At 40.9% G+C, this 26,257-nt stretch overlaps 1 protein-coding gene across 1 annotated transcript in view; it reads right to left on the bottom strand.

Moving 5' to 3' along the window:
• Positions 1 to 24,621, bottom strand: part of LOC106951117 (serine/threonine-protein kinase MRCK alpha-like) — a 36,045-nt gene extending 11,424 nt beyond the window's left edge. Inside the window, exons 1-2 of the mRNA XM_015038437.1 lie at positions 23,610 to 24,621; positions 23,271 to 23,470 (exon numbers count right to left, since the gene is read on the bottom strand). Of these exons, the coding sequence (XP_014893923.1) occupies positions 23,271 to 23,448 (178 nt within the window). The 5' untranslated portion in view covers positions 23,449 to 23,470; positions 23,610 to 24,621. The remainder of the gene's footprint in view (positions 1 to 23,270; positions 23,471 to 23,609) is intronic.
• Between the last annotated feature and the right edge of the window lie 1,636 nt (positions 24,622 to 26,257).

Raw genomic sequence — 26,257 nt, 5'->3', positions numbered from 1 at the left:
TAACAAAATATACACCTCACCTAAACACAGCAACCGTTGCCATGACACGGTGCAGCAGGAACCAATGGTAACACTCGGGAAGCCCGACTATCCCAACTTTAGCATGACTGGTATTCTTTGTTTTCCGGGTTTTGCAACGCACGGCCCAAGTGAGCCAAGACTGGAAAAAATGCTGGCATGTCATTCTGAAGGCATTGTGGGGGTGGGGTGGGGAATAAGGCATTGATCTGCGCACAAACTGGAAGGTTTACCACATGTCAGGTGCAACACGAGGGCAGGTGATCTCAGCGGTCGGTGTTCGGATGCAGTGGAACTGGAAAAACATGAGCGACGCCACCTGCTCCACACGGCCAGACTGGTTTGGCCCAGAAGTACTGGAGAGCGGCTTATCGAACCCATCTCACTCCATTACCGGCAATGGAGTCAAGAGACATTTAGTGTGAAATTGAGCAACAACGGGCGAGCGTGTTCACTCACCGGAACAGGCCTGGGCTTGGGTGTGTTCATGTGAAGTATGTGAACTCGTGTCTGTGCATTAGTCAAAGAGCTATTACGTCTAATACATAACCATAGCTGGTGTATGTGACTCAGTGCTGGGTGGAACAAGATTCTGTGTAAATAAAAAATAAGTCATAACCTTAAATAAACCTCTTGTTCTGCAGTAAGCGTTGCCACATGGCATGGTTTGAATGTGTGCAAAAATAAATTAAGAGTGCATGCTTGTGTAAAAGGGGCTATTTGTGTGGGATTAAGTAAAGACTGTTCAATGGACAGTGATGGAGTGAACAGAACAACCCAATGCTTCTTTATTTGATGGAGATTCTAAAAATGTCACAATGTGTACCAACTCTAGCCCAGAAAGCTTTTCAGTGTGGGGGAGGTTAGGTTTTGTAACTCATTTAGGTAGAAAAGGAGGAAATAACTAATTTTATTTAGCAATTTTGACATTTACTGCATGATAATGATAACATTTAAACTAATGTTAACGTTTTAGTTAATTTGGACTTAAAAGGAAAAGTTGACTTGCTAAAAGGGCTAAGATAATGTTACCCGATACATTTGTGTAATTCAACATGATAGCATTTAAGCTAACATTAACTTTGTAGCTAATTTGGACTCAAAAGCAATAATTGACCTACTAAATTGGTTAAGGTAATGCTACTCAACGTATGTCAACATGATGATAGGATTTAAATCTCAAAAAATAGCTTATTGAATGGATTAAATTAATATTAAGTTAATGTTGCTATCATGATAATGATTGACAAAAACATAACATTGATCAATATTTTAGTCAGCACATTATTTTCTTAATTTTTTTTCTTAAACCATTTGACCAATGTTACAAGTGTATGACATCAGTTTGAGTGTGTGTTCATGCTCACTACATCAGTCTTGTTCAGCTACAGGCATTGTGGGAAAAAGTATATGATTCACTGACAAAGGAGCCAGGTTGCAAATGTTATTTCAAGTTTTTTACAGCTCAAATTGGTTTGAGAAAATATTTCTTGAATTTGTGAGGAAATTCAATTCAGAAATACCTTAGCCCTAATAATCATCTACCAATTTGGAAGCGTCCACATAGTTACATTTCTTTGTCAAAGAATGACTTATTATAAAAAAAATAAAAACCGTAATGTCCAACACTCCCCTTGTGTGTGTTAATGAGACCTTTTGATGCTGAGCAAATTGGTCTCAGTTCATCCTGTTCCAGTCACATATAAATGTGCAGATAGAATCTGTTTGCGCTTGCTATATACATATTGAGTAGCTTAAGTTGGACATGTTTGTTGGCATTTTATTTTGCAGTTTGCAATAAATGTGAAAAAATAATATAAGGAAATGAAACAAAATAGCTTTTTGGAGGAAAAATAATTAATGTAATTGAGTGAAAATAGAAAATCTGGTGATAATAAGGGTCATCGTTGCAGCCATAATTTTCATAAAGAGTTAAGTAAAAAGGTGCAAACAGAAAAAGGCTTGAATGGAAGCGGTCCAAATTACAGTGCATGTCCGAGAATTTCACCCACACCGCTCTCTAACCCCATCTCAAAATCCTGAGTGTGACTGAGGGATATCTGGAAGCCATAATGGGTGAGGTAATGACACAAAAATGCTGCTCACAAGAAAGACAAGGGAGACAGGGAGATGGAGACAGGATAGATGGGCTTTCCAGGATCTGACACGAAGAGAGAAAACAGCAGAGAGAGGAGAGGAGAACGACCCAGGGATGGCCTTTCCCTCATTATGACCGAGGCAAGCCTGTTGCCGGTAGGAGCCAAAAACCATAAAAACAAATAACTCTGCCCTGTAACATAAGATGACAAAAATTTTAGCCCAGATTTCATCATCTCCTTTTTTATGGAGATAATTCCTCTAAAATCTGACATTTATTCATCAAAAAAACCTTACGTCCCCCTTTTTCATCATCTGTTTACACAAAAATCCCACCTGAGAACAACATTAAGCTGAACTAGTTTCATTCGTTTACGGCTTTATCCACTCCCATCTGTACTGTTGCATAAAGGACAAGGTTTTCATCTTGTATGAATAACAGCTGTTTTATTCCAAAGGTATTTCTAAGTTAAATAAAGGACAAGTAACTACAATTAACAGAGGGCTGAATAAATAGCCTAAGAACGTCATCAAAGGAAAAACTGAGGCGGTGTGTTTTCAACAGCCTTGTCCTAAAAAGGGAAAGCGGCTCGGTGTTGGAGGCACTTGAAGCTGGCGCTTTTAGCAACTCGATTGCAAAGTAGCCCAAAAAACACTCAGTAAATGAGCCAAATTACAGATTAAAATGCAACCAGACGCTTTTATGTCTCGAGCAGAGGTTCCCCCTGCAGATGTGAGCCGGAAGGCATCATCAGCCCCAATGAAAAAGTTTTTACAATCCAGATCCACAGCCCTGCACAAGTACTCACACCTTTTAAACTTCAAAGTATTTTATTGGGACTTTTTTTAATCACACCAACACAATGTAGCATCAATATTCAACCATTTCTGCCTGTTCGTCTTTGTACAACACTTTTAAATCAGTCTGATTGGATGACAACAAGCACTATGAATATCAATTTTGTAACAGTCTCAATTTTATTTCTGTCTAAACTTTGACTAGACCATTCTTAACACAAATATGCTTCGCTCTAAACCATCTTTTAGATCTAAAAGATGGCTCTATTTTTCTATACTATTTGGTGTGGAGGTTTTATATAGGCCCATTGGATTGTTGCCTTTTCCTGGTATTTTTTTTCTCAATATCTTTTGATCTGTATTTTAACTGTGCAAAGCAAACTAAACTAAAAATGTAAAAAAGCATGTCATATTTCAGATTTTCTAAAAACCATCTAATATTTTCCTAATCTGTTGTCACTTTGTGTTGGTCTATGACATACACATCAAGCACTATTTAACACTTCAACTGACATGTCGAGGGACGCTGACAAATATTTGCTTATCCATCAGGAATCTCGAATATGAAGCATTACACTCATTAAGGCGCCATAAATCCATCAGATACAAACGGACGATGACTTCTATACTATGTAAACATGCTTCAGAGCATTAAATTGCATTAAATGCAAGACTGAACACCAGCAACACCAGAATTCCCAGCGGTGTCAGCCTGCAGTAACCCTTGGGGCCCCCTCCGCTCCACCGCAGCAAACCACATATTCCACTCAATGCGGTGTTCTTCACATCTCAGTTTGTCTCTCTTTCTGCATCATATCACGCTCTGTCACAATAATGAGAGGGCAGGGCTGGTTGGAGGTTTCAAAACTGAACAATCTGTGCCCCCACAGCGTTAAAACACACAAACAGGATGTTCCCGAAATATTAAGAAACCACAAAGAGCAAAAGAAAATGAAGGAGAAGGAGAGGGGCCTGACTCGGGCCAAAACAATGGAGGAGATCCGGTGTGAAACGGTTTGAAGCCTGCTGTGGAGCGTGTGGAAAGCAGGCCACTTCTGGTTTGTGTGAGGAAAGTTTTTCCCCCTCGACTTCAAAGGGTTCTCCAAGACGGCGCATAGACGTGTCCGACCCACGCCGCAAACCAGCCAATTTAGACGGCTCTGTCAACGCAGCCGTCTGATACAATCTGTAGATAAAGGGTGTCGGGATCCTTTCACGTTCGCTTAGCTTGACGGACGATTCGCCACCCTGTTGGAGATGCTGCGTCGCTTCCTCTGCTACGGACGTCGATAAGCCTCATGTTGCACAACTAACCTTTCAGATCCACTGCTGATATAATATGCAGTGATATTTTAACAACTGAATCAGATCCTCCTGGAGAACAAATCTGTGCTTTGTCATTCAGCGTGTTTTGATAATAATCTAGCACAAACATTTTTTGCTGCTGGAAGCCGTGTGCCCTGCTCAGAACACGCTGAACTGCTCAGCGTTCAGCAGCTAGGTCAACCATGGCTTCTGGGACGTCTGGCGTTTGGATGATGAAGGAGGTCTTTGTGACACTTGCCAAATATATAACAGTGTAGTTGCATTCAATTGCAAAAGTGTTCATACCAATGGAAACATGAGCTTTATGGACTTTATTGGGTATTGTGCAAAGTAAACTAAACACAAACAAGTTAGGCCTGTCACTTTAATCAATAAATCTATAAATTGCATGACAAATTAAAACAAACTCAATAACTTCAATTTGCATGATTTATTGCCTTTCTCTTTTCTCTCTTTCAATTAAAGACCGGATGACAAATCTCTTCAGTCTGGTGCATATCTGGGTTACAGCATACATGTGGAAGAACATGAAGTCCAAAATCAAACCTTATGGACTTTACATAAAAAGCTTGGCAGAAAACGAACACACTAAATTATTAATAAAACCACCCTTAAAGATGCAGGACTATATATATTACATGCAGGCACATAACGCCATTTTATATCACAATCAAGCAACCGCTAACTTTGGTTACAAAAAATACGACATATACCATATATGGCTTAATAGAAATTTGACTTCATAATTTGCGCCTTGAAATTGGGCCTTTGTCTCTTTCTGAAACTCCACCTTCAGGAACTCATCACAACATCACTCCTCTATTAACATTCAACAACATTTCTACCAGCTTTGCTCTGAGAAGTAGCTCCGCTAATGAGCTCAGCTGATGCGCAGTTCTACCAAGTGTTTGCTAATTGCTGCTGGCTAGTCTGAAGGAGTTAAGTGGGGGAGTAGGGGGGTGGGTGGGCTGCTCTGAGGCGGGAGCTTGAAAACTTCAGCTCTGAAAAAAAGCTTCAACCTTGAAGACAAAGCTAGTCCAACCAGACATTTTACGCAGCTGGTTGCCATGGAGATTAAAGTATTTCTCAAACGTGTATGAAAGAATAGAGGCAACACTGTAGGTATGTTTTTGATGAGGGAATAACAATATAATATGATGTAAAGCTCAAAAAGTTGATTTTCAATAATATTGTCCCTTATCCCTTTGATACATAAACATTAAAGGATTGGTCCTTACAGATGTTCCCGATCCAATCAGAACAAAGAGATGGCAAAACCTTCACTCTGGATGTGTAAAAGTAGTAGATATACTTCAGAAGACTCTTAGCTTTACAAGCAGCAGAAGGTGGTTCCACAAAGTGCTGACTGGATAAATATAAATACATTTCCATTTGTACTAGATTTTGAAAACCTTTCCCTACCTCTTCCCATTCATCAATCCCTTAAAACCCCAATAAAATAAATTAAGGTGGCTGTAACACTAACACTCTTTCGAGTCAAGGGGTATGAACGTCCATGTCACTGTAGGTTTTCTGCAAAGCACCACTGAATAATTAAGTTGGCCTCAGCAGAAAAATATAAATATCCATATCTGACAACATTAGTCAGAGCATAATTCTATCATGTGTAAAAAGTCAGGCTGCTTTCCCTGGAATATCTTCTCTTGAGAGAAACAATAAGTTGTATTCGCCCCGTATCCAACTCCACATTACACAGAGATGCTTGCGGCGGAGGAGGCTGCCAGAGGAACAGACACTGACAGCTGTATGAATCTTCATCTTTTACTGCCAGCAGTAGGAACACTTGCTGCTCAGTCCAGGGAACAATCGCTTTTATAAGAGTCTTCTTAGAGCCTCCATGGGCCAGAGCTCTACATCAGCCTGAAAGATGCGGCAGGGGGATGAGGGGAGGTTGGGAGGAGGAAAATCTACTCTGTGGTTACGAGAGCCGTAGCTTTGGAATACTGGGTATGGGCTGTGGGAATGTTCGGGAACATGGATGTTTTCCAACAGTAAGGGCAGATAAACTCAAAACACAGAGGCCTTCTTAAGTTTACGAAGGTGTTGGTGGAAGTTAAGCATCAAAACTTTCACTGCCAGTGGGTCTCCAGTACTGTCACGTCAAAGCACAGCAGGTTCCCTATTGCCTTTTCTGGGCTCATCCTCGCTCTGTTTCCCCTCCCCTCAGCAGCCTGTGAAAAATGAGGGGGGGTTTTGCTTACAGCTCTCTGCGGCTCAACTGGTACAGCTCAGCACTGACGCTGCACCATTTAAGGATTTGATTCCCATTGGGCCACCCATACTATAAATGGATCCAGACAAATGGATGAAAGCGAGCGCTTGCTGTCTGTTTGGGAGGCCTTCGAAGCGGCGAGCCGGATGGAGGCTGTCAGATTGGTTTGGACGTGTTTAATGTTCAGGGTGACAAAGACGGGGAAAATAAAAGTAGATATGCGTCGATCCGATACCAATATCTGTATCGTCCTGATGTTGAAAGAAAATTGTAGACTGGGTATCGGTGACAATCCATAAGGGCAGATCTACTCCATCTATTCTATGTTTATGCTCTGAGTAACATCATGCTTTATTTATTTTTGAGAGAATGACTAATTGTACTTTCTGAATCAACTGAAAGAAGGTTGCAGTTTCTTTTTTACGTTTGATGAAGACAGTCAATATATTGATTTTGTCGGTGTCTTTATTATTTACTTTACAATTGGCTATTATACTTCTAATTGTGCTCACTGTTTTTACATGTTTGACCAAACTTGTGAAGCTATTGGTGTGTTTAAGTGTGCTGTACTGCTGCAGAGTTATCAAATGAATTTGTAATGCAGCATTGTTTTTCTGTATCGGTTCATATCGGCCAACAACAAACATCAGATATCAGTGGATCAGTGCTTCCCTAGTTAAAAAGGTTTGGGGAAAAACAGAGGAATATCACTGGACACATTAACCCAAGGTATTTTCTATTCAGTGTGAAGATATGTTCATAGTTCAGGCTCCCTGTGGCTAATGTGACGTGACAGCAGTAACTCAAGATCTCTTTCATTCACAAGAAACCTGCCCAGCTAGATGTGCTTGACTTTGGAGGCGACAGGAAGGACCTGAGGGAACAACAAGCACAGACGACAACACAAGAACAGCCAAGAACAAGTAACCAACAGTATATCTACATATTAAACAGAGGCTGGCTGGTTCTTTGCAAGTTTTGATGTACTAAAATCTACTTGTGTCATAACTGCATAAAAATAATGGCATCTTAGCAAGAAACGTAGCACATGGTGAAATAATAATTAACTACTTCCAATTGAACTAAAACAACCAAAGGGTTATTGGACCGTGTCTAGACACTCACGGCCTGTTGTTTTAAAAACTTACTCCGAATATAACAAAGGACAAACCCAGACAGATACTATTGTATACGAAGGCATATCAGCTGTTCTTGCAAGTTGCCTCAACAGAACAAGACTTGGGTCGGTGCTGCTCATGTCATTCCTTAACAATTGTGACTAGGGATGTGCCGATCAATGGTTAAGAGATCACAATCATGCGATTTTCGTGAAAAAGTATATGAACTGTGTTCGCTGATCACAGTCTCTTGTTGCCGATCACATGCGTCATACTTTGCAGCCTGCAGAGGTCCTGTAAGCAGCATTTCTCCCTCTTTCCTTCTCACTGCGCAACAAACCAATGTCGTGTGGAACTTTAACCCTGAGAGTGAATGGGGAAGTTTACAACTTGCGATGGAAAAAAACGTCAAATTACATAAACAAAATGAATTTAATATGACATTTAAAAAGCAAGCACTTGACGGAGTACAGCTGTATCGAGGCTCACAGCAGGAAAAGACATCCGTAGCGCTCAGGCACCAGGTAAAACAGAGCACAACTGCCGACACTTACCCAGACGAGCATGACTGTCAGAAAGCTGAGCAAATAACTCAAACAATAATTTAAATCGTCGGGGTAGCGGTGTGAGACGCTAGGTTCTGCTCATGTTGTCGGATCGCTACTATTGCTAGGAAACTTGGGTTTCAGCGTCTTGTTTGAGGACACTTCAACAAGCAGTAGAGGAAGCTGGAATGGAACCAAAAACCTTCCAATCGACAGGTGACCCATTTTTCCTATGAGCAAAATCTGTAAGGGTTTATGGCTTTTAATGCCAACTGTGCTAATTGCAAACATAAGATGCTGAAGACTAAAACAAAAGCTTTAGAGTGAATGTTCGCTCACATTCAAAGTTTTAAGTGGATATGAATCAGGAAAGGTGGAAAAAATATTTTGAGTCCCTTGTAGGCATATCTTTATAAGAGAAATCAGAATCATGTAAATTTAGTATCAACAGATAGCTAAAAATGGACAATGGAGCTAAATTATTATGATGGTACATAAAAAAATATCTTAAATAGTCAACTCAGTAACTTGTAAGATTTAGTTGGCTCCAGGTTTTAGAAAAGATGCATGAAATACTCCGTCTAGCCCAGTTTCACCATTTCCACAACAGTTTGGTAGTAAAATGATTACAAGCAAAGGAAACATTTACAGGGAGAAAATCCTGCCAGCTGTGCTGTTATGTCGCTCCGTCCCCAAGGATGCAGTTAAAGTAGAACTGCAGGGACTGAACTGGCAGGTGAGATATGTTTTCAAGGCCGTAAAATGCAACCTTTAGGGCTGACACAGGAAACGCTCTCTTCCATGTTTGGCTCAAGAGGGCAAATAACACACTGCCTCAACAACATGAGGGAAAAGCCAACAGAAAAATGTAAGCCATTAACTCTACAACAGCAGCTTCCCATTTCGAAAACCCGCACTGATGATTCTGGGTTTGGCAATTTGTACAAATAAAAAAAGGACTTGTTTTTATTTGTTTGTCCAAGAAGAAACATCTTCAGCAACTTGCGCAACCTCATGAAGGAGAAAATAGCACTTCCTGCTAACGATACAACAACCGTACAGCATTTTAGAACAGACAGTGGATTCTTATGCTACAAAAAAAAAAAAAAAAGCCATTTATCCTGCAAAGTCAACGCTCACTAAAATCTGGAGGAAACCGCTAGATTACAACTTTCTTCTTCCAAAATAATTGGAGGGCAGTGAAGTGCTATGTTATATATACACTCCCCTCTGCTGTAGCTGAGTATAACGGAGGCTTTCTAGGCCACAACTAGTCCCCGTCACAGTGAAGGGAAAAAAGAAAAAAAAACGACTTGGCTACTAATTATAACCTCCAGAATAAAAAGGTGTCAGTGCTGGGACTTGTAACCAAAAGCATCCTGAAAATATCCATCTGGGAACAGCTGGGCGTGTCGGGACACACCGCGTGTTCACAGCAGGAAGAGGATGAATATGTAACTGCATCAAGGAGGACTTAAAGTAAAACAGTGGGAACAAATTTGCTCTGGAACTGCTCCAATTTTACGTCACAATATTGTTCCATCTACAACACATTTCCAGTTTCCCTTTTATGAAACTGTGGTTAGTGACATGTAAAAGGCAGATCCATTAAAGGGGCAGAATTGTGTGTTTTCCAGAAACATGATGCCATTTTACAGCACAATTAAGTAACTATGTCACCTTCAGTTGTTATAAAAATGCTGTATGTACATATGTATCAAATATGACTTGAAATAAATGTTACTTCCAAAATTAACGCCTTGAAATTGAATCACTGTCTCTTTAAGAAGCTTGCAAACTGTACCTAAGAGGAAGAGCTTCATCCTCGAAGGTGGGGCTACGTCCAACCAGACGTTTTGCACAGCTGAATGGCTGCCACAGGAGCTTGAAGGATTTCTCAGACATGCGTGAATGTTTTTGGTGAGGGAACAACATCCTAACTTGAAGTAAAGTTCAAAACAGTCCATTTTACATAACGCCACCCCTTTAAGAAATCCACCTGTTTCCGATTAATTCACTTAAGGCTCTGTTTCGGAGTTACCCATGCAGGAAGCCTTATCCATTTAGGCCTCGTCCAGAAGCTGAGGGCCGACACTGTAAGCTGTGAGAACAAACAGCGGCCGAGCAACAGCAGCCAGACACCTAGATAACAGTTAGGAGGCTAATCACCTCACTGATAAGTAGATTGAGTCGGCGTGGGAGGATACGGGGGCAGTGGGCGGCTTCTTGTTGAGACGAGGGTGTGAGACGTGAAGGAAGTCGCGCACACAGACACACAGACAGACTTTCTGTTGAAAGCAAGATGTGCTTTACAACAGACAAAAATAATAAAAAAGAAAAAATTCTGTTCATGTGGGACTGAGAAGCAGAAAACTGACTAAGAACCTGAATAAACGGAGCAAAGAGGTGGTAAAATATAGCTCATTTAAAATATTAACTGGTATAAAAATGCCAGTAATGATCAACATAGAAGATGTAATATGAGTCATCCAGCAGAGGCAGTTTCTCTTGCTAAAAAGGAGCCATTAAATACATAATAGATGAGATAAACAGAAAGGTAATCTAATTTCTAGCCAGCTCCTTCAGCCCTGAATACATTGTTTTTCTAAAATATTCCAAAGAAAAGCTGGTAGTCACAGTGCTACCCTACATGCTATTCACTAGCATTTGTAAAGCAACCAATCCATGAGAGGCATTCATTTTTCCTTGGTACTGATTGGCTGTACCCCAAAAAGCAGTAGACTGTAGATGACAGCTTCTACAGTAGTGCTAGGACAATTTCCGCTGTACGTGTTAATGCATATTAAGGTATATTTGCTGTGAACTATTAAAATAGGTAGCATAAAGCATTTTTAGAGGTGCTCTCAAGGATTTGTGTACTTTATGCAATCAAGTAGCTTCTAACCTTCAAGGGACTACAGCAAACATTGCAGCTCTTCTTGAACAGGTAGACCTGTTGTCACAAGTCAAAAATAGTTAAATAACTCGTACATGCATGGCAAAAAGAAATTATGTAAAAAGACTAGCTTTATTGAGGATTTTTGGTTTTTGCCAGCTCAAAAATCAACTAAATGTGTAATTTTTTAATAATATATTTTTGTAGAAAGAGCTTCTCTGGGTCTCAGTATGAAATATAAAGAGGTCCTTGCATTGTTCCTAATTAAAAGAATAGTATGAAATTATTTTATTTTATTTTTGTTGGTTTGTCATTTTTATGATCAAAATGTATTTTTTTAATAAAAAATTAAAAAAAGACTTTAATGAGTCTGATGCCCAACATCCTCCTGTGATAAAAGTCGTTGGATGTTTGGGCTTCTATTTATAACAAGGTTCAAATGAAAGCAAAATGCACAATTAAAGCCATATACTATTTGTATATATAATACTTCTCATTATAAGAATAAAGTAAATCTCACCCTCAATCATTTTTAAATACCGGCCCACCCGCACCAAGTAGAAAAAATACGTACTTTTTTTCAATTGTGATACAAAATCTCACTAGCACCACTTTGAACAACCTAGCACTAAACCTTTAATGACATTTGCACAATGTATTTCATGGTAGCATGTTAAATCTATTAAAATACAGACATAATCTTGACATAAGATGGACTTAGACCTGTTTGATTCTTACAGTCTTAAAAATATTTAAATGAATCTCATTTGATTTTTCGATCATAAACCTAATGTCTTGTATCGTCTCTTCTGAGACGCAAACCTGTCACTAAAATTTAATATTTTATTTCTGATCAAACAGTTTGCAGGTAATCCGTATCATTTAGAAATAAATTGTGGCAAAATTGGATCATTGAGGTTTTAATTATTTCTCTGAGGTCTCTTCACTTCAGATGAAAGAAATGAAACGTGGTTCGTCTGATCTCGAGAGGCCATTAAGAGCAAAGAGAGGTTTCACCAACCAATAAAAAAAGACCAGCAAAATAGCTTGCAGTAACAATGGAATTGGTTCAGTAGTTAATCTAGTATATTGGTATTAACTATTCACGATCACTTTTCAAAGCAAATTACATTTCCTTCCTCAAAATGATTAAGTTATCCTCAAATAATCTCTAATTTTCCCATAACGATGAGTGTCATCAATAAACAGGAAGCAAATAACTAAACGAAGCAATCGTCCGCCACACTTATCAGCCTAATCCCAAACGCCTAAAGGGGAGAAAATTGAATTTAGGGGGGTTGACAGATTTACTCATCGGCAGCATGTCAAATTGTTGTGTCTGCATCATGACCTTCAGCTGAGAGCCACAGCAGTGATGCAGCACTCGCCAAACAAGAGGTGAAAAACATCTGCAAACAACGGTGACGGTGGCAATCCAAACAGTCGCAGGATTTCCTCCACTGATCCCTCCTGACAGAGACGAGGATGCAGGAAGTCTGGCTGCTTATGTGGAGTTGTCTTTTCTTCTTCTGTCCCAACAACAAATTCACTCTTATGCACTTTCTTACAAGCCACACAACCTCGTTTGTAACTGGATTGTGAGAGTTTGCTGAGAATCCACCGGGATGGACGGCGGTTCAGACGTCAGCTGACGGCGCAATTAGATGAGCGACCCGCCAGCGTGAACAGCTGCCATTCAGGTGGAAAACGGATGAATGGGGCTGAAGGAGCACTCGGATAAACGGCTAATGTGATTCCAGTCATGCTTTTACCCCCATCTTTCACCCCCCAAGCAGAAAAACAGGAAGGTCAGGACAGTGAGTGCAAGACGAGGGTAAACATAAAGCAAAAAGGAGAGGTGACTAAATATAGACTGGGTCGCTGTCAGAATCCCAATCAGTAAAGAAGCCAAGGTCAGGGCTGCATCAGCTTTAGAGAGAGGCTCAGAGGCACAGACAGACACGATGACCTCAGCAGATCTAAACCTGTGGCCTCCCCGAATCTGTCCCAACTATTCCAATGTGTCCTCAACTCTTCCTCTCATGCTCTCTCTCCTAATTAGTCCCATTACCGCTCTAATCTTCACCTGAGGTTGAATAAACCTCCAATGAGGAAGGACATAAAGCTGAGCTACAGTGAACACAAAACCTTTTCGCCGTTTCAACTGCCTTGGAAATTTTAGCAAATCCTGTGTTTGCAACCCTGTTTACATCAAAATGTATAATGTTTGCCTCTTCACAACAACTTAAGCAGTCTTCACCTGAGTCTAAGGTCTTGTCCACATGTTGCCAAGTCTTTATAAGAACTAATGTTTCAGCTACATTGTTTAAAAAAAAACAAACAAGATTATACACACGAGATCGGTTTCTGAAAGTTTTCCAGACCTGAGTTTTGTTTTAAACATCCCAGACCCTTAGAGGACAGTGTAGCACAAAGTTGCTAGCTTGCTTTAAACCATCTAGGACTTCCTGTTAGGAATTAAACCAGGTTTTATATTTCATCAGAATTGACCTGAATTCAAAGTCCAAATAAACTGAAACTAAGAGCTTGTGGTTTAAATAACAAAAATATGATTAAGTTGAAGGTGTATGAATGTTGAGGTGGATGGGAGGACAACTACTGTCTGATCAGAGGCAAAACTAAGGAGAATTTCAGCAACGACGTTCCAACGTTAGCTTAGCATAAATTAATCGGTACGTTTCCTGCTGAACGACAACTTTGTCTCAAAGCAGATTTTGTTTTTTTGCATGACTTGATGCATTGACAGTCATGTAATCCATGCATGAAGCAGCTTAGTGGGAATGTCCCTCCTCCTCGCAAGTGGACGCATGTACTCCATATGCAGAACACGCAAAACCGCAACACAGCAGTCAGGCTGTGTCTGTCACTGGGTAAAGCTGGGATGCAGCAGTCTGAGAGGTAGAAAGGGAGGGGGTAGAGGAGCTGTGAAGGGCAGGAAGAGAAGAGCAAACACAGGAAATAAAAAGGACAGGATGAGAAAAGAAAGATTGATTTAACCCAGAAGAGGCTTGGGGAGGATGGAGAGTGTAAAAGACAGAAGGAAAGCAAGAGCAGACGGAAAGAATAGGAAGGGAGACACTGAAGGACAAACAGCTGCGGTTCTCCCCAACATCGCACCTCAGCTCCAGATTCCACAGGCTGCGAGGGGCTGGGGCCTGAGTCAGCACTTTTTACACACACACGCACACAGAGCCGAGCCCACCGCTCTGCTTGAAGCAGTCGGCGGATGCACGCAGGCTACGGCAAGTCCAACAGGACAAAGTCTGGAGCTCCTCCTTGTTTTTTTCTCAACAAAAAAAAGGTTGGCCAAGACAAACAGCAGCTGCACATGTGAAGCAAAACACCGATCAGATAATAAAACTCCACTTTAGCATCAAGTACCTTCGAATCTGTTGTATTCGTTCCGTTTTCCCCGAACAGACAGAGGTCACAACGAGTTTAATGAAGAGGCAAAAGTCAAACACAGCAGTAAGCGACACATCCCAGTGAAAGATGATCAAGGCCTCATGACAGAGGCACAGATGGCACAGAAAGAGAAGAACGAAATCCGCATAAATAAAACAACAGAGGAGCCGACCTCAGACTAACTCAATTAATGTCTTGGCTAAAGCTTAGCTGACATGAGGTTTGAGTCAGATACAACCAGAACAATATGGAAACTAAATTATGTCAATAAATACAACTGGAATTTACCTGCTAAAATGTGCTAAGAGTTCCTTTGTACCAAATCAACAAACCCCTCTCCCACATGCTTGAAATCCTTTGGAACATAAAACATTTATAAACCTTCTGTATTTGTGATTGTTACGTCAGAGTCCCTAGTCTCCATATTTTACGGCAGAAAGTAGAACATTTTCTCAGAACTTCTCACTTCACTAAACTCTTTTTGGCATCCACAAAGGAAGGAAAGTCTTGGATTGTTTGTGTTACCATGAAGGAAAAAGCATTACAATAGAACAAACACATAACCCTTTAGAAACTTAGCAACACAACAGACACACTGATCAACGTAATAATGTTTCAGAAGGATATTTTTGAGCTACTGAAAGCTTTGTGAGCGAAGAAAACAAGAAACGTTTGTGTTATACATTTTCTGGTGTCACTAAATAATGGCCTCGCAACACGAAGCTCTTGCCTCTGACGCAGGGCCCCCGGTTCCAGGACTATGGACAGAGACAAGACTAAGCGAGTCTTTGCCAGCTGGCCTCGGACTGTTCCATCTAAATGGCTGAAAGTGTTCAGTATCTCGAAATTCATCCATGGACAACAACAAAACAACAGCTAAGAGAGGAAAAAAAAAAACTTAGTGAGGAAACAATGTGGCTGTCTGTGGCGTTGATGAGTGTATCACTGGTTGCCAAAATGAGGTGTTTCTAATCGCTTCACTGGGACCTAGCATCACAATAGAGACAGCAGACTCGTTTTCTGACATTTCTACAAATGACCCAATCCTCACGTCGTTTCAGAGAAACATTTGCGTGTTTGTGGCCATCGTGTGACGTTTTCTTCGGTTTCTAAAGTGGAAGCTGAAAATGACCCGGTAAGCTGGAAGTAGCAAACAAAGCAGCCTCGTGCTCATTTGGTTTATTTATGTGTTTAAAAAGCACCAGAACAGAAAACCACCAGCGAACCAGCATGCAAATGGAGTGTGCCCTGGAGTTTATCCAGCTGGCAACATCATAGTTAGCAAGGAAAACCCAAACCCAATACCAACACTGAGCATCGGCATCGCCCTGTAAACAACCTGAAATCAGGCTGAGATGGTCAATAACATTTCATTTAAATAATAAATTTGTCAAATGCTTTCGTTTTGAAAAATATGGGGAAAAAATGCTGACAAGGCGCATAATTGCATTTTTAGATTCAATAACAGTGAGATTATTTAATCCATCCATCCATTTTCTGTACATCCTTGTCCCTTAGTGGGGTCAGGAGGGTTGCTGGTGCCTATCTCCAGCTAACGTTACGGCGAGAGGTCGGGTCACCCTGGACAGATCGCCAGTCTGTAAATAAGTGAAGAAGAGATGCTGAAATTCAAATGTCTGACCCATAATCTAGATTTTTACTGAATTTGGAGACTTCCCGGGATGCAGGGTAAAAACTCTAGGGTGTTTTTTGAGGAATTGCTGCTTTTTTCAATGATTTAAGAAGTTTATATATGTGGTGAAATGTAGTTCTCATTGACAAAATTTGTATCTTTGAGTTGGAGTTTTGCAAAAAAAAAAAAAAAAAGATAAGTGATCAGAAATCGGCCACAAAAATCACTAATGAGTGCATCTGCCGATGCTTCGGTATCACACAGTCAGCTTTAAGAGCCTAACAAACACTGCAGGGGGAATAGCTGACCAGACAAGAAGAAAGAAGAGATGAAAGGTAAAAGGTAAAAAGGAGAGGAAGAGGCTGTGGGGAGGAGGGATGTAGAGATCCCAGGAGTCCTGAGAGGCCGGCTAATGACCTGTGCTACAGTGTGTCCTCTGGGAGACGGAGGAAGGAAGCCAACCCTGCCCCTGCCACTTTCTGATGACGCAGCACAATTAGCAGCAGACATTTATGTGCCTACAACAGATGGACTGAGGGGGTTTTAAAGGCCAGCTGTGAACACGCTCATGATAAAACATAACAAGCAACTTCACGATATGCTAATGAAGGTTGGATGTCCGCTGCATGGACTCAGACAGCAGAAAACTCACAAAACTCCAATTAGAGCACTTTTTTTGCGTCACATTAATCATGTGATTAATAATCAGATGTTGCTACTGGAGGAAATGACAAAGACGACGACAGGAAGTGTCTAGTTTACTCATATGTGATTTTAACCGTTTCTTTTTTAATGGAAGCACTGCAATTGCGAAATTGTGTTTTTTCCCCACTTGAGTGGCATATCAGAGATTTTTGCCCATTTGTAATGGAAACACAGCTAAGCTTTTAAAACATTAGAAGAATTAGTTATAAAAAAAGAGAGCAGAACATCCAGCTGCTGATGTTGGACTTCCTCCTTTAAATCACTGAACACTTTTATGCAGCAGAAAAGAGGATGCTACAGCCCCTCTGCTGTGTCTGTGTGTGAGGACAACGGAAAAAGCCTTTTCTCTGTGTATGTGTGTGTGCATGAAAGAGAGACAGACGGGCACTGGTGCGATCTGGGAATCCACCAGCGAAGAAACAAACGGCTCAACGACCTTGTGCGTTCCCAGCGACGTTCGAAAACAGTGGATGTGAGTGATGTGCAGAGTACACAATGACACAATGCGACGCAGCTGTCTCCACTTCCTGGTGTGACATCATGCGGCCGGTTTGGTCCCGACTAGCTCACAGAGTCCTGGTGGTTCCTTCCTGCTCTCTCGGAGGCCGCTTCCTGCGGACAGCGAGGATGTCCTGGCAGGGGCCGCTCCAACGTCCAAAATATCACACGCAAGCTGTTATGTAGCTTCTTCAAGAGACCCTACACAGGTAGTCATTGATCCCAACATGCTTCAACCTCAAGGTTATACAGTATTTTTTTTAGATTTTTGTTTTTAAAAATAAAAATAAAATTGTTACTGCTTTTTGGTCGATACCAATCTCCAATGCCAATCCCCACCCAGCCACTATACGTACGTAGGTCCAGATAATGTTTAGACGTGTGGATGTAGAAGGGCTGATGAAAGTCACTATAGGAATGCTGTTATTGCATTTTAGGCAATAAAAGGTTTATTTTCTTATTTAAAAAAATATCAATTAATTTGGGTTTTTTTGTATCTTAATGTATTTCTAAATATGTATAAAAGAGACTTGAGTTGTTAAATGAAAAATCTGCAGAATTGGCCAATTTCATTAATCAATTAATCATTTAGAATAATGGATTAGTAAAATAATTGTTAGTTGCAGCCCTAATAAAGTTCCCAGTATCACAGAGCTGCCTGCATCTGATGGGAGTAAACCATCCTCCAAGCTGAATTTAAAACCACGTGAAGCAAAAAATTCTTTCTTGAAACAGACACAATTAAAACGTTCCCCACTCCCGCGTACGCGGAGGCGGCTCTTCTGGTCTGTTTAGTAACGGGAACAACAGGGAGGTACTCCGGTCTGTGCTCCATGAGATAGCCTAGTAAGGCAAAACCACAATAATGTGTGTCAGTGTGTGTTGTGTGTGAGGCGTGTTGCCAATGAAAGCCTCGCAGGGTGGAGCGCACATCAGCTGCAGCTCAACAGCTGGCCACTGTGGGCCAACGCTGAATGCGGACTGGGAGAAAAGGTCAGGCGAACTCCCCCGGGTTGGGTCGCTGGTGGCTTGGCACCGGTGCCCCTTTTCATCCAGCTGCCCCGAAACACAGGAAGCAGTGTAGGATTTAACAGGAAATAGTGTTTCTGATGCATAACTTAACACTATCTTCAGCTCTACATGCAATAGTATCAATTCCCTGGGCTGACATTGTGCAACTTTTCGAAAAGTAACCCACGTTAGGAAATGAATCAATATGAAAGTGAAAGTGTCTTTATTTGTTGGCTTGATCTCTGGAAAAATGAGTGGATTATTTGTCTCCGGGCAAAGAAACGTTTCAGATTTTATTATTTCTACGCAGAATTTGCCAAAGCAGTCAAACTAGAGAAAGGTTAAAGAGATGGATCAGATACAAGAGCTGCGGTTGAAACTGGTTGATGTAGGAGAACAGGGGGTAGCAAAACAAGAAACCCAGGGCAAATGTTTGGCTCCCAGGAAAAAGATGGTGTGCTTTTATACTGTATGTTTGCTCAAATCTGCTTCCAAATTGCTACAAGTGGGTTTGGTTTAGTAAAGTACAACCAGACAGACGGTGTTGCTCTTTGCCTTCCCTTCTTGGCTCAGACTGCAGCTCCTCGGTGTGTTACACATGTAACAGGTGTGCATTTTTTCCCTTTGACCCTGTGCCGGGATGTTCTTCCAAAGAACAAAAGAAAAGATGGGAGTGGTGACACTTTCAAACGCTTTTTTTTTTTCTTTAAAGGACAAGACAGGACTTGACCCTAATTCTATCCCAATTTTGGTGCCGGCTGTGACACCAAGGTGCGGTCTGCTGTTTTGTGGAGTCTTATCGCAGCGCTAGGATCCTGTCAGAGTGGGATACGGTTTCCTTTTGCAAATGACGGAATGCTTCCTCGATTATTGTTAAAGCCCCTCTTCCAATCTTTGTACTTAACTGCTGATTCAGCCAAAGTAAGCAGATAATGTATGCTCTAAGGGTGGTACAGAAAGGTTAGCTAACTAGATGGGACACAGTGCTGGGATCTCAGGGAAAAAGGTGAGATGTGATTTTTGTCATGTTTTCATGAAAACTGGGACTCTGAAACAGCAGAAACCATCGGGCCACTGGTACTGGTCCTGGAGGCTTTCATTACCAAGCCACACATAAACTAACTTATTATATTTCAGTTTTGTCATCAATAAAATTTCCCAGTAGCATATGCAATCTACTGGGCTATTTTTGTGGGGGCCTCATCACATTTTGCTAAAGAGGAAACACCTCTTGCCCCACCCAGTGCCTCATACTTTGTCACAGAGAAAATATCCTCCATTGTCACATCGTACTTTCATGTAGGGGAAGCTCATCCCCAAACTCCCCTCACTATCACACTTGGTCATAAGGGGAAGAACCGCCCCACCCCCAACACACAGCCCGTCATATTTTGTCCAAAAGGAAGCAACCACATCAACAAAAGACAAAGAAGAATCAGATTTGGGTCCAGTCCGTGGCAGAAAAAAAGTCCAGGTTTGAAAAGTCAATACGTCACTAGTTTTTAATTCCAAGGTCGTCCAACTTTACTTATTAGTTTCACCAACCAACATGAGGGTGTATTGTCATTCCCAGATGGTATGGATTTGTGCTTGAAAAGAAAAATACTACTGTTTTTACAGAAGTGGAAGAAACTGTAGTAAAAAAAAAAAAACTGCCAATATCTGATCCATATTTGATTTTTTTCACACCCCAATTCCAATTTTTTTTTACCCCCCACCCTACCAAAAAAGCACAAAGTCAGATATGAATCCAATTGTTTTTAAAGCAGTCTTAACAGTCACGTCACATTTAATCCGACTTCCACGTCAATGACGCCAGACAAGCGTCATAATTCTGCACCAGAAGAAACCAGATGTGGTAAATCTGAATTTAAGCAGTGGCTGAAAACATTTGAGTCCATTTTGTAAAAAATCATGGGTAAAGTCAATAGACTTTAACTAACCTGCACAATGATCTTTTCTTTATGATCACAAAATTCTAAAAGAAGGAAACAGAAATCAATTGTCTTATTAAATTATGTTTAGTAAAGACTAAAGCCAGTTAAAGATTACCCTCCAACCTACACGGAACAAGCTGCTGCCTCCAGTCTTTGTGCCCTTCCTCCAATGTGACATAAAATCTCTTGAGGTTACCTGATATGAACAATCACTTAAGTTTGTTGAAATATAAACACAAATAAGCCTTGAAGCTTCATTACACATAATCTCATTATTGTACAGTTGCTGGAGACTCATTAGCTGTCCCTGAAGAGCGACGTGGGACCTGAGGGCGGGTATGGAGGCTCGGACGCATCCGAGTGGCGTGTGTTGTGTTTGGCTGAGACCAGTTAAGAGTTTCTGGTGTCAACACAGGAAAACGTCAGGATTAAGTCACCGAGTTGGCACTGCATCTTAAAAAGGTCAGCGGCACCTCTGGCATTGTTGCAAGGCTCCGGCTAGATGCTGCTGATCAGCTGAGAAGCGGCGACTGGCGTCCAAAGCTGAGCGTCCTCAAAGACAAGGACCTGCGACAGAACTTGCCTGCGCCTGACTTCCACACCGTTTCAGGGGGGAGTGGGGAGACCAGGTGGTACGGACTCAACCAAATTATCCCACCGTTTGACTGAACTTTACTGCCTCCTTGTGCGTCTTTGTCAGAGCCTGTTGCTACCCGTTTAACCCCTCGGCCCAAAACCATTCCTGCAATGCAGTCCTTCAGACGGCATCCGCCAAAGCAACCCGTCGCTTTCCATTATGCACGCATTTCTTAATGCCTCCTGTATTATTAATCTGTCTTGATTCATGTTTCTGCCTGTGAAGGGAACAATCTGCTCCTGCACTTCTTTTTTTTTTTTTAGCTTAAAAAAAGAGAGAGAATAAGAGAGAGAGGGGCGAACAAGGCAGCCAGGCATGCTCCGGCAGTGAGCTGGGCCTCTGCGCTAGATAAAAAAAAAAAAAAAAAAGGTGAGTTGTTCACATTCCTGCTTCATGCACAAACCAAACCCCAATGTCACTCACACACACACACACACACACACACACACACACACACACACACACACACACACACACACACAAAGTGCTTCTGGCAAGGCAAAAAGGATTGCATTGTTGTGTGTGTATGTGTGCGTGCGTGCGTGGTGTGCATGTATGTGTGTGTGTGTGTGTGTGTGTGTGTGTGGCCCTTCTGCCTCCTGTGTTTTACTTCTTGCCCAAGTTTGATTCGACTACAGAGCGAGACGGTTACAAAACCTGATTAAGTGTGTGCTGATACGGACTGGGTTCACCTCACCCATACAGAAAAAAAAAAAAACATAACATGGAAAAACGTTTTTTGTATCTGCTTTGAAAACCGATTATTGAAAGTAACTTTGTGTAATCTATTCCTGGTCTACTGTAAGAAAATGTGGTTGTGCGACTTAAATTTTTGGTTAAATCACAAGGAACCATCAATGGGGCAGTTTGAGATTCTCATTGTTTAACCCTCGAGTAAAAATACAACTGTTTCGCGGGGTGTCCACAGTGATTTTAACGGAAAATACATAATAAGACTGAACTGAGAGAGGGGAAAGAGTAGCCACCTTGTTTCAGCCAGCTGACTGGCAGTGCACAGCAACAGGTTGGAAGGGAAGCAGCACTGCATCTTTCTCTAGTGTCTAATTACAAATATTTTAAGAAGTGAAATACCTTTAGACCACCAGTAACTGGACTGTTTTTTACAATAGAAGATCTTTAGAAAATAAAATAGAACTACAGAACATTCTAGGTGAAATTTGGGGATTTTATTGTGATTAATGTCCAGTATTTTCAAAAAAAAAAAAAAAGAACTAGACAGAAAAATAAATTGCCTCTGGTTATATAGTTTGATTGCAACAGAGAACACAAAGTACAGGTAACAAAATGATCTGGACGGTATATTTTAAATATATCAAAGTATATTTTTTCCCCATATATCATTATATGTTCACCTGAACACACATGGAGTGTGTGTTGGCCCAGAGATCAGAACCGGACACTTTCCCCTTGATTAGCTCTAATCAGTGGTCAACAATTCAAATACTGAAGATTTTGATGATTTTTTTCCCCATTTCAAGACATAAAAACTAAGATTTCCCATCATTTTATATCGATTAACACAATCGACCCACTACAGGTACTTTTGATGCACTTTTTCTTTTCTTGCTGGTATTGCACTGGTCAGCATGTGGGAGTAGCTCTTTCTATGCTAGCTCAGTTTTTGAATAATAGTGTAATATGCAGCTTTAAGGACTTTTACACTCACTTTTTTATTTTTAGAACCATGGCAACATGTTGTTTTGTTTTGCAACTAGGAGCATCTAAAAAGCTCAAATAAATACCTATGAGACTGTCATACAGGAACAGTCTTCAGTCAGAAGCCTCTTTGGATTTGTTGCAAGTCTGACTGCTACTGAAGATCCTTCTTGCCATGAGAATTTTCATCCCAAAATTATTTTGAAGGTACTTAAACAATAACTTTTAATTTCCCTTTGGGATAAATAAAGTATTTTCTTCACCTGAAATTATCAAAAATCAAATATATCTTAAGGATCTGTGCAGGTTAGACCCTCCCAAAGGAAATAATTTCTGGATTTGCAGTAACCAAAAAAAAAAAAAAAAAAAAAACCTTTACAAGCTTTTCTTTACTTTACTTCAGTTTAAATGGATTTTTTCCCCCTGTACTCTTGACAGCTTGCCATGCGTTACAACTTGCCAAAACCATATAAAACTTTGCATTACACAAGAACACCGAGGCCTTGCAGCAAAGAGAAGAGAAAGCCGAGCGATCCCATACTACTACTATAAAAGGAATGTGATGGTGAAGGGAGGGCCACTGCACCACCAACATTGTTATTATCTTTCCCAAAGAGTCAGGGAGGCTGTGTGCACGAAACAAGCCAAACGATAAGTAAAAAAAATTACATATATATAAAAAAAAACTAATGGAAGATAAGAAAAGATAACTCACCCCAATCCAAAAACTCCAGGATATTTTTCTCCCTTCTGATGGGGGAGTTGTTGCACTCGTCGTACAGACACACCAGTATATCCAGCAGGGTTTCCACACTCAGACACTGGCCATTAGACTGAGCTGGGCCATCCAGGAGCAGCTTCTCCAGCTTCTTCAAACGCACCTCTCCCGACATGTTTATTCAGGCCTGTTAGCTTCTGAAGGCAATCAAAAATAGTAATAATAAAAACGGCAATATTGATAATAGTAATAAAATGAGGAGGGGGGGGGGGTTGAAAACCCCACCTTCTGGCCCTGTTAGTTGGCGCAGAAGGGCCTGGAGAGAAGTTCTCTCACCTTGAAGATGTCTTGAAAATATTCAAACTTTGTGTTGCGGACACAATAGAGCTCGTTCCGTTCGCAAAACCGACCCTTTCATGATCTCCCCGTACAGATCCAGTATCCATAAGGTGGGTGATATGTGAACGACTCATCCATTTTTAACCCCCCCTGTACCTACTCCCCTCCGGGTGCATAAGAAAACAAGCAGGCTAGTCCCAGGCTGCCCCAGGCCGGTGGATTCCTGCAGCTCTCTCCGCTCTTCTCCTCTGAGTGTTGGGGGAAACAGTATATAATCAAGTTGGTGCCCCCTTTTTAAAAAGAAAAAATTAACAGTCTTCCCTGAGCTGGTGCCGAGGCAGATATTTGTGGTTCTCCATTCTTCCAGCGAGCCCTAAAACGCAACGGCAGAGCCGCAGTGCTACAGAGAGCCCCAGCGCCCCTCCTCTGCTCCAGGAATGAAAGGGCGACACAGGCTTAGTGAGCAGCCCGCTGCTAGCTTAGCTCCGGAGCTAGCCAGGGAACTGACGCTAACGCTACTTTTCTTCCCTTCTAAATGCCATCTTTCCCCCGCTGCTTTCCCCCCCCCGCCCCTCACCAAAGGACACGCAATAAGCACACACTTCCAATATTTCTACGATAGTTCTTCCTCCTTTCTTGCTGGGATACGTTCCCCACGTTTGCCTCAAACTCACTGCTGGCAGATATGTTCTTTAAATCCCATTCTTCGTCCAGAAACCAAACGTCTCCTTAGTTTGTCTGCAGTTACTTTGGGAGTTTCCAGTCCAGTCGGTAAAAAAAAAAAATGCGGCTCTTCTGTTGAAGGTTACAAAGAAACTCGTTTCACGTCAAAAAGAAATAAAAAAAACTTTAAAAAAAAAGACTAACTGTATTCTGATCCTGGTTATTCCAAATACGGGACACTGCCTGAATGTTCCCCCCTCCCGTCTTTTCCTTTCCTTTGCGCCGCCTGCCTCCCCCGCCGGTCTGTGTCGGTCGCTTCTTGCCGTCTTTGCACAGTCAGTCTGTCAGAGACTGTAGACAGGAGGAGACAGCCGAGCGGACCGCTCCTTCTGCAACGCCGAGGTGGATTATGGGAAAACCAACCAGTAGTTATTAGCTACCCTTCAACACGTCAGAAATCACTAAACGACACAATCTAATTTGAATATTTTTGCATTCACATTGGTGTTTACGAGACAGCAACAGGAGGCTGGTATATTGTTTTGAGAGAGGCAAAAATGAAGGTCAAAAACCACCCTTAAAATCTTCAGGATGAGAAAATAATTTTCTTTCTTTTTTTTAAAGTCACAATTCCTGCCTTCCTCCTGTTGTCTTATTATGTTACTTAGATTACTTAAGCCTTTTGGGTAACACTTTATTTGAAAGGGTTTGCATTAAATTATCATAATTTACAAAACCATGCAAAGTTGGCACTTTTAATGGACTTTTAATGCAACTTTTAGAGCAACTTTTCATTAAAAGTGTCATTATTTACTGAACGACACTTCATGACAGCTGTCATAAACATTCATAAAGACTTTATGTTCATGACAGATGTTATGTCATGTTTATGACAGTGTCATGTCAGTCATATGCACACCCCTTCAAATAAAGTTAGTCTTTTGCTGCTTATTTAGTTTAGTTTTCTTAGATGTTATTTGCTTTTTCTTGTCTTGCTCTATCAGGAGCATAAATTGTCAACAGTTATGATTTATGAACATTTATTTATCAATATTGTAAACAAATTTTTTTTTAATTTATTTTATTAATTAATTTATTTTATTTTTTTCATAAAATTGACATCAAGAATTTAAACAGACCAGAAAGAATGGCAGTTGAGATTCTTTGAAGGAAGCAAAATCTCAGTTTGTTTGAAGCCAATGCTCATCATACTGGCTTACTTTTATTTTTAATCCCAGTTTTTTCTGGGATTATGTATATGTGTATATAAATTGTACCAAAGTTTGAATGCACAGTATTTGGCTAGTCTAAAACACACTAGGAATATCATATATTAAGTACTTTAAGGTCTTTAGACATACTCTGCTGCATTCTTCCCCTTGTGCTTGTTCTCTGTCTCACTCAGTGGAGTAACAGCAGAGAACCTTGCACATGTGTCCATGAGAAATGCTGTCAAAAGGTAATTTTGGCACCCAAATGCATTTTTAGCTTGTTCATAGAAATATAATTGTAAGTCTTGGTTAGCAACAGGGGAAGTCCAGCTTTATGCCACTTTCAGTTGTCAGTTAGCCCATTCTCGGAATCACATCAAAATCAATTTCCAAAATGGAAAGCCAGTGCGACTTCCGTAGCATTGGGATGCTATACTGGTTGACCATATAGCATATATTGGTAATTTAAGCAAATAACAGTTCAATTTCTATCTGTTGTGTGTGTGTGTAGGTGTGTGTGCGTGCGTGTGTGTAGGCACTAAAAAAACATGTTCGCAATTTTAATAATGGTCTAGCTATAATACATAGAAAATTGAACACTGATGCTGCAAATTGAATTTTTGCTCAGGCGTTTGGTGAGAAAGCCCCCAAATAAAACTTTATTTAGACCCTAAAACCGGTTCTTCTCTCACTATACTGACGACATTGTTGTCGTCGGTATCCGCCATGATTATTTTCTGTGTGCCTCCACAGACGTCTTTTCCTCTATCG

Source organism: Poecilia latipinna, unplaced genomic scaffold, assembly GCF_001443285.1.
Source record: "Poecilia latipinna isolate Pla-1442-1.1 unplaced genomic scaffold, P_latipinna-1.0 Scaffold441, whole genome shotgun sequence".
NCBI classification, from domain to species: Eukaryota; Metazoa; Chordata; class Actinopteri; order Cyprinodontiformes; family Poeciliidae; genus Poecilia; species Poecilia latipinna.
Note: the sequence above shows the minus strand (reverse complement) of the source record. Positions and strands in the feature narration are given on the sequence as shown.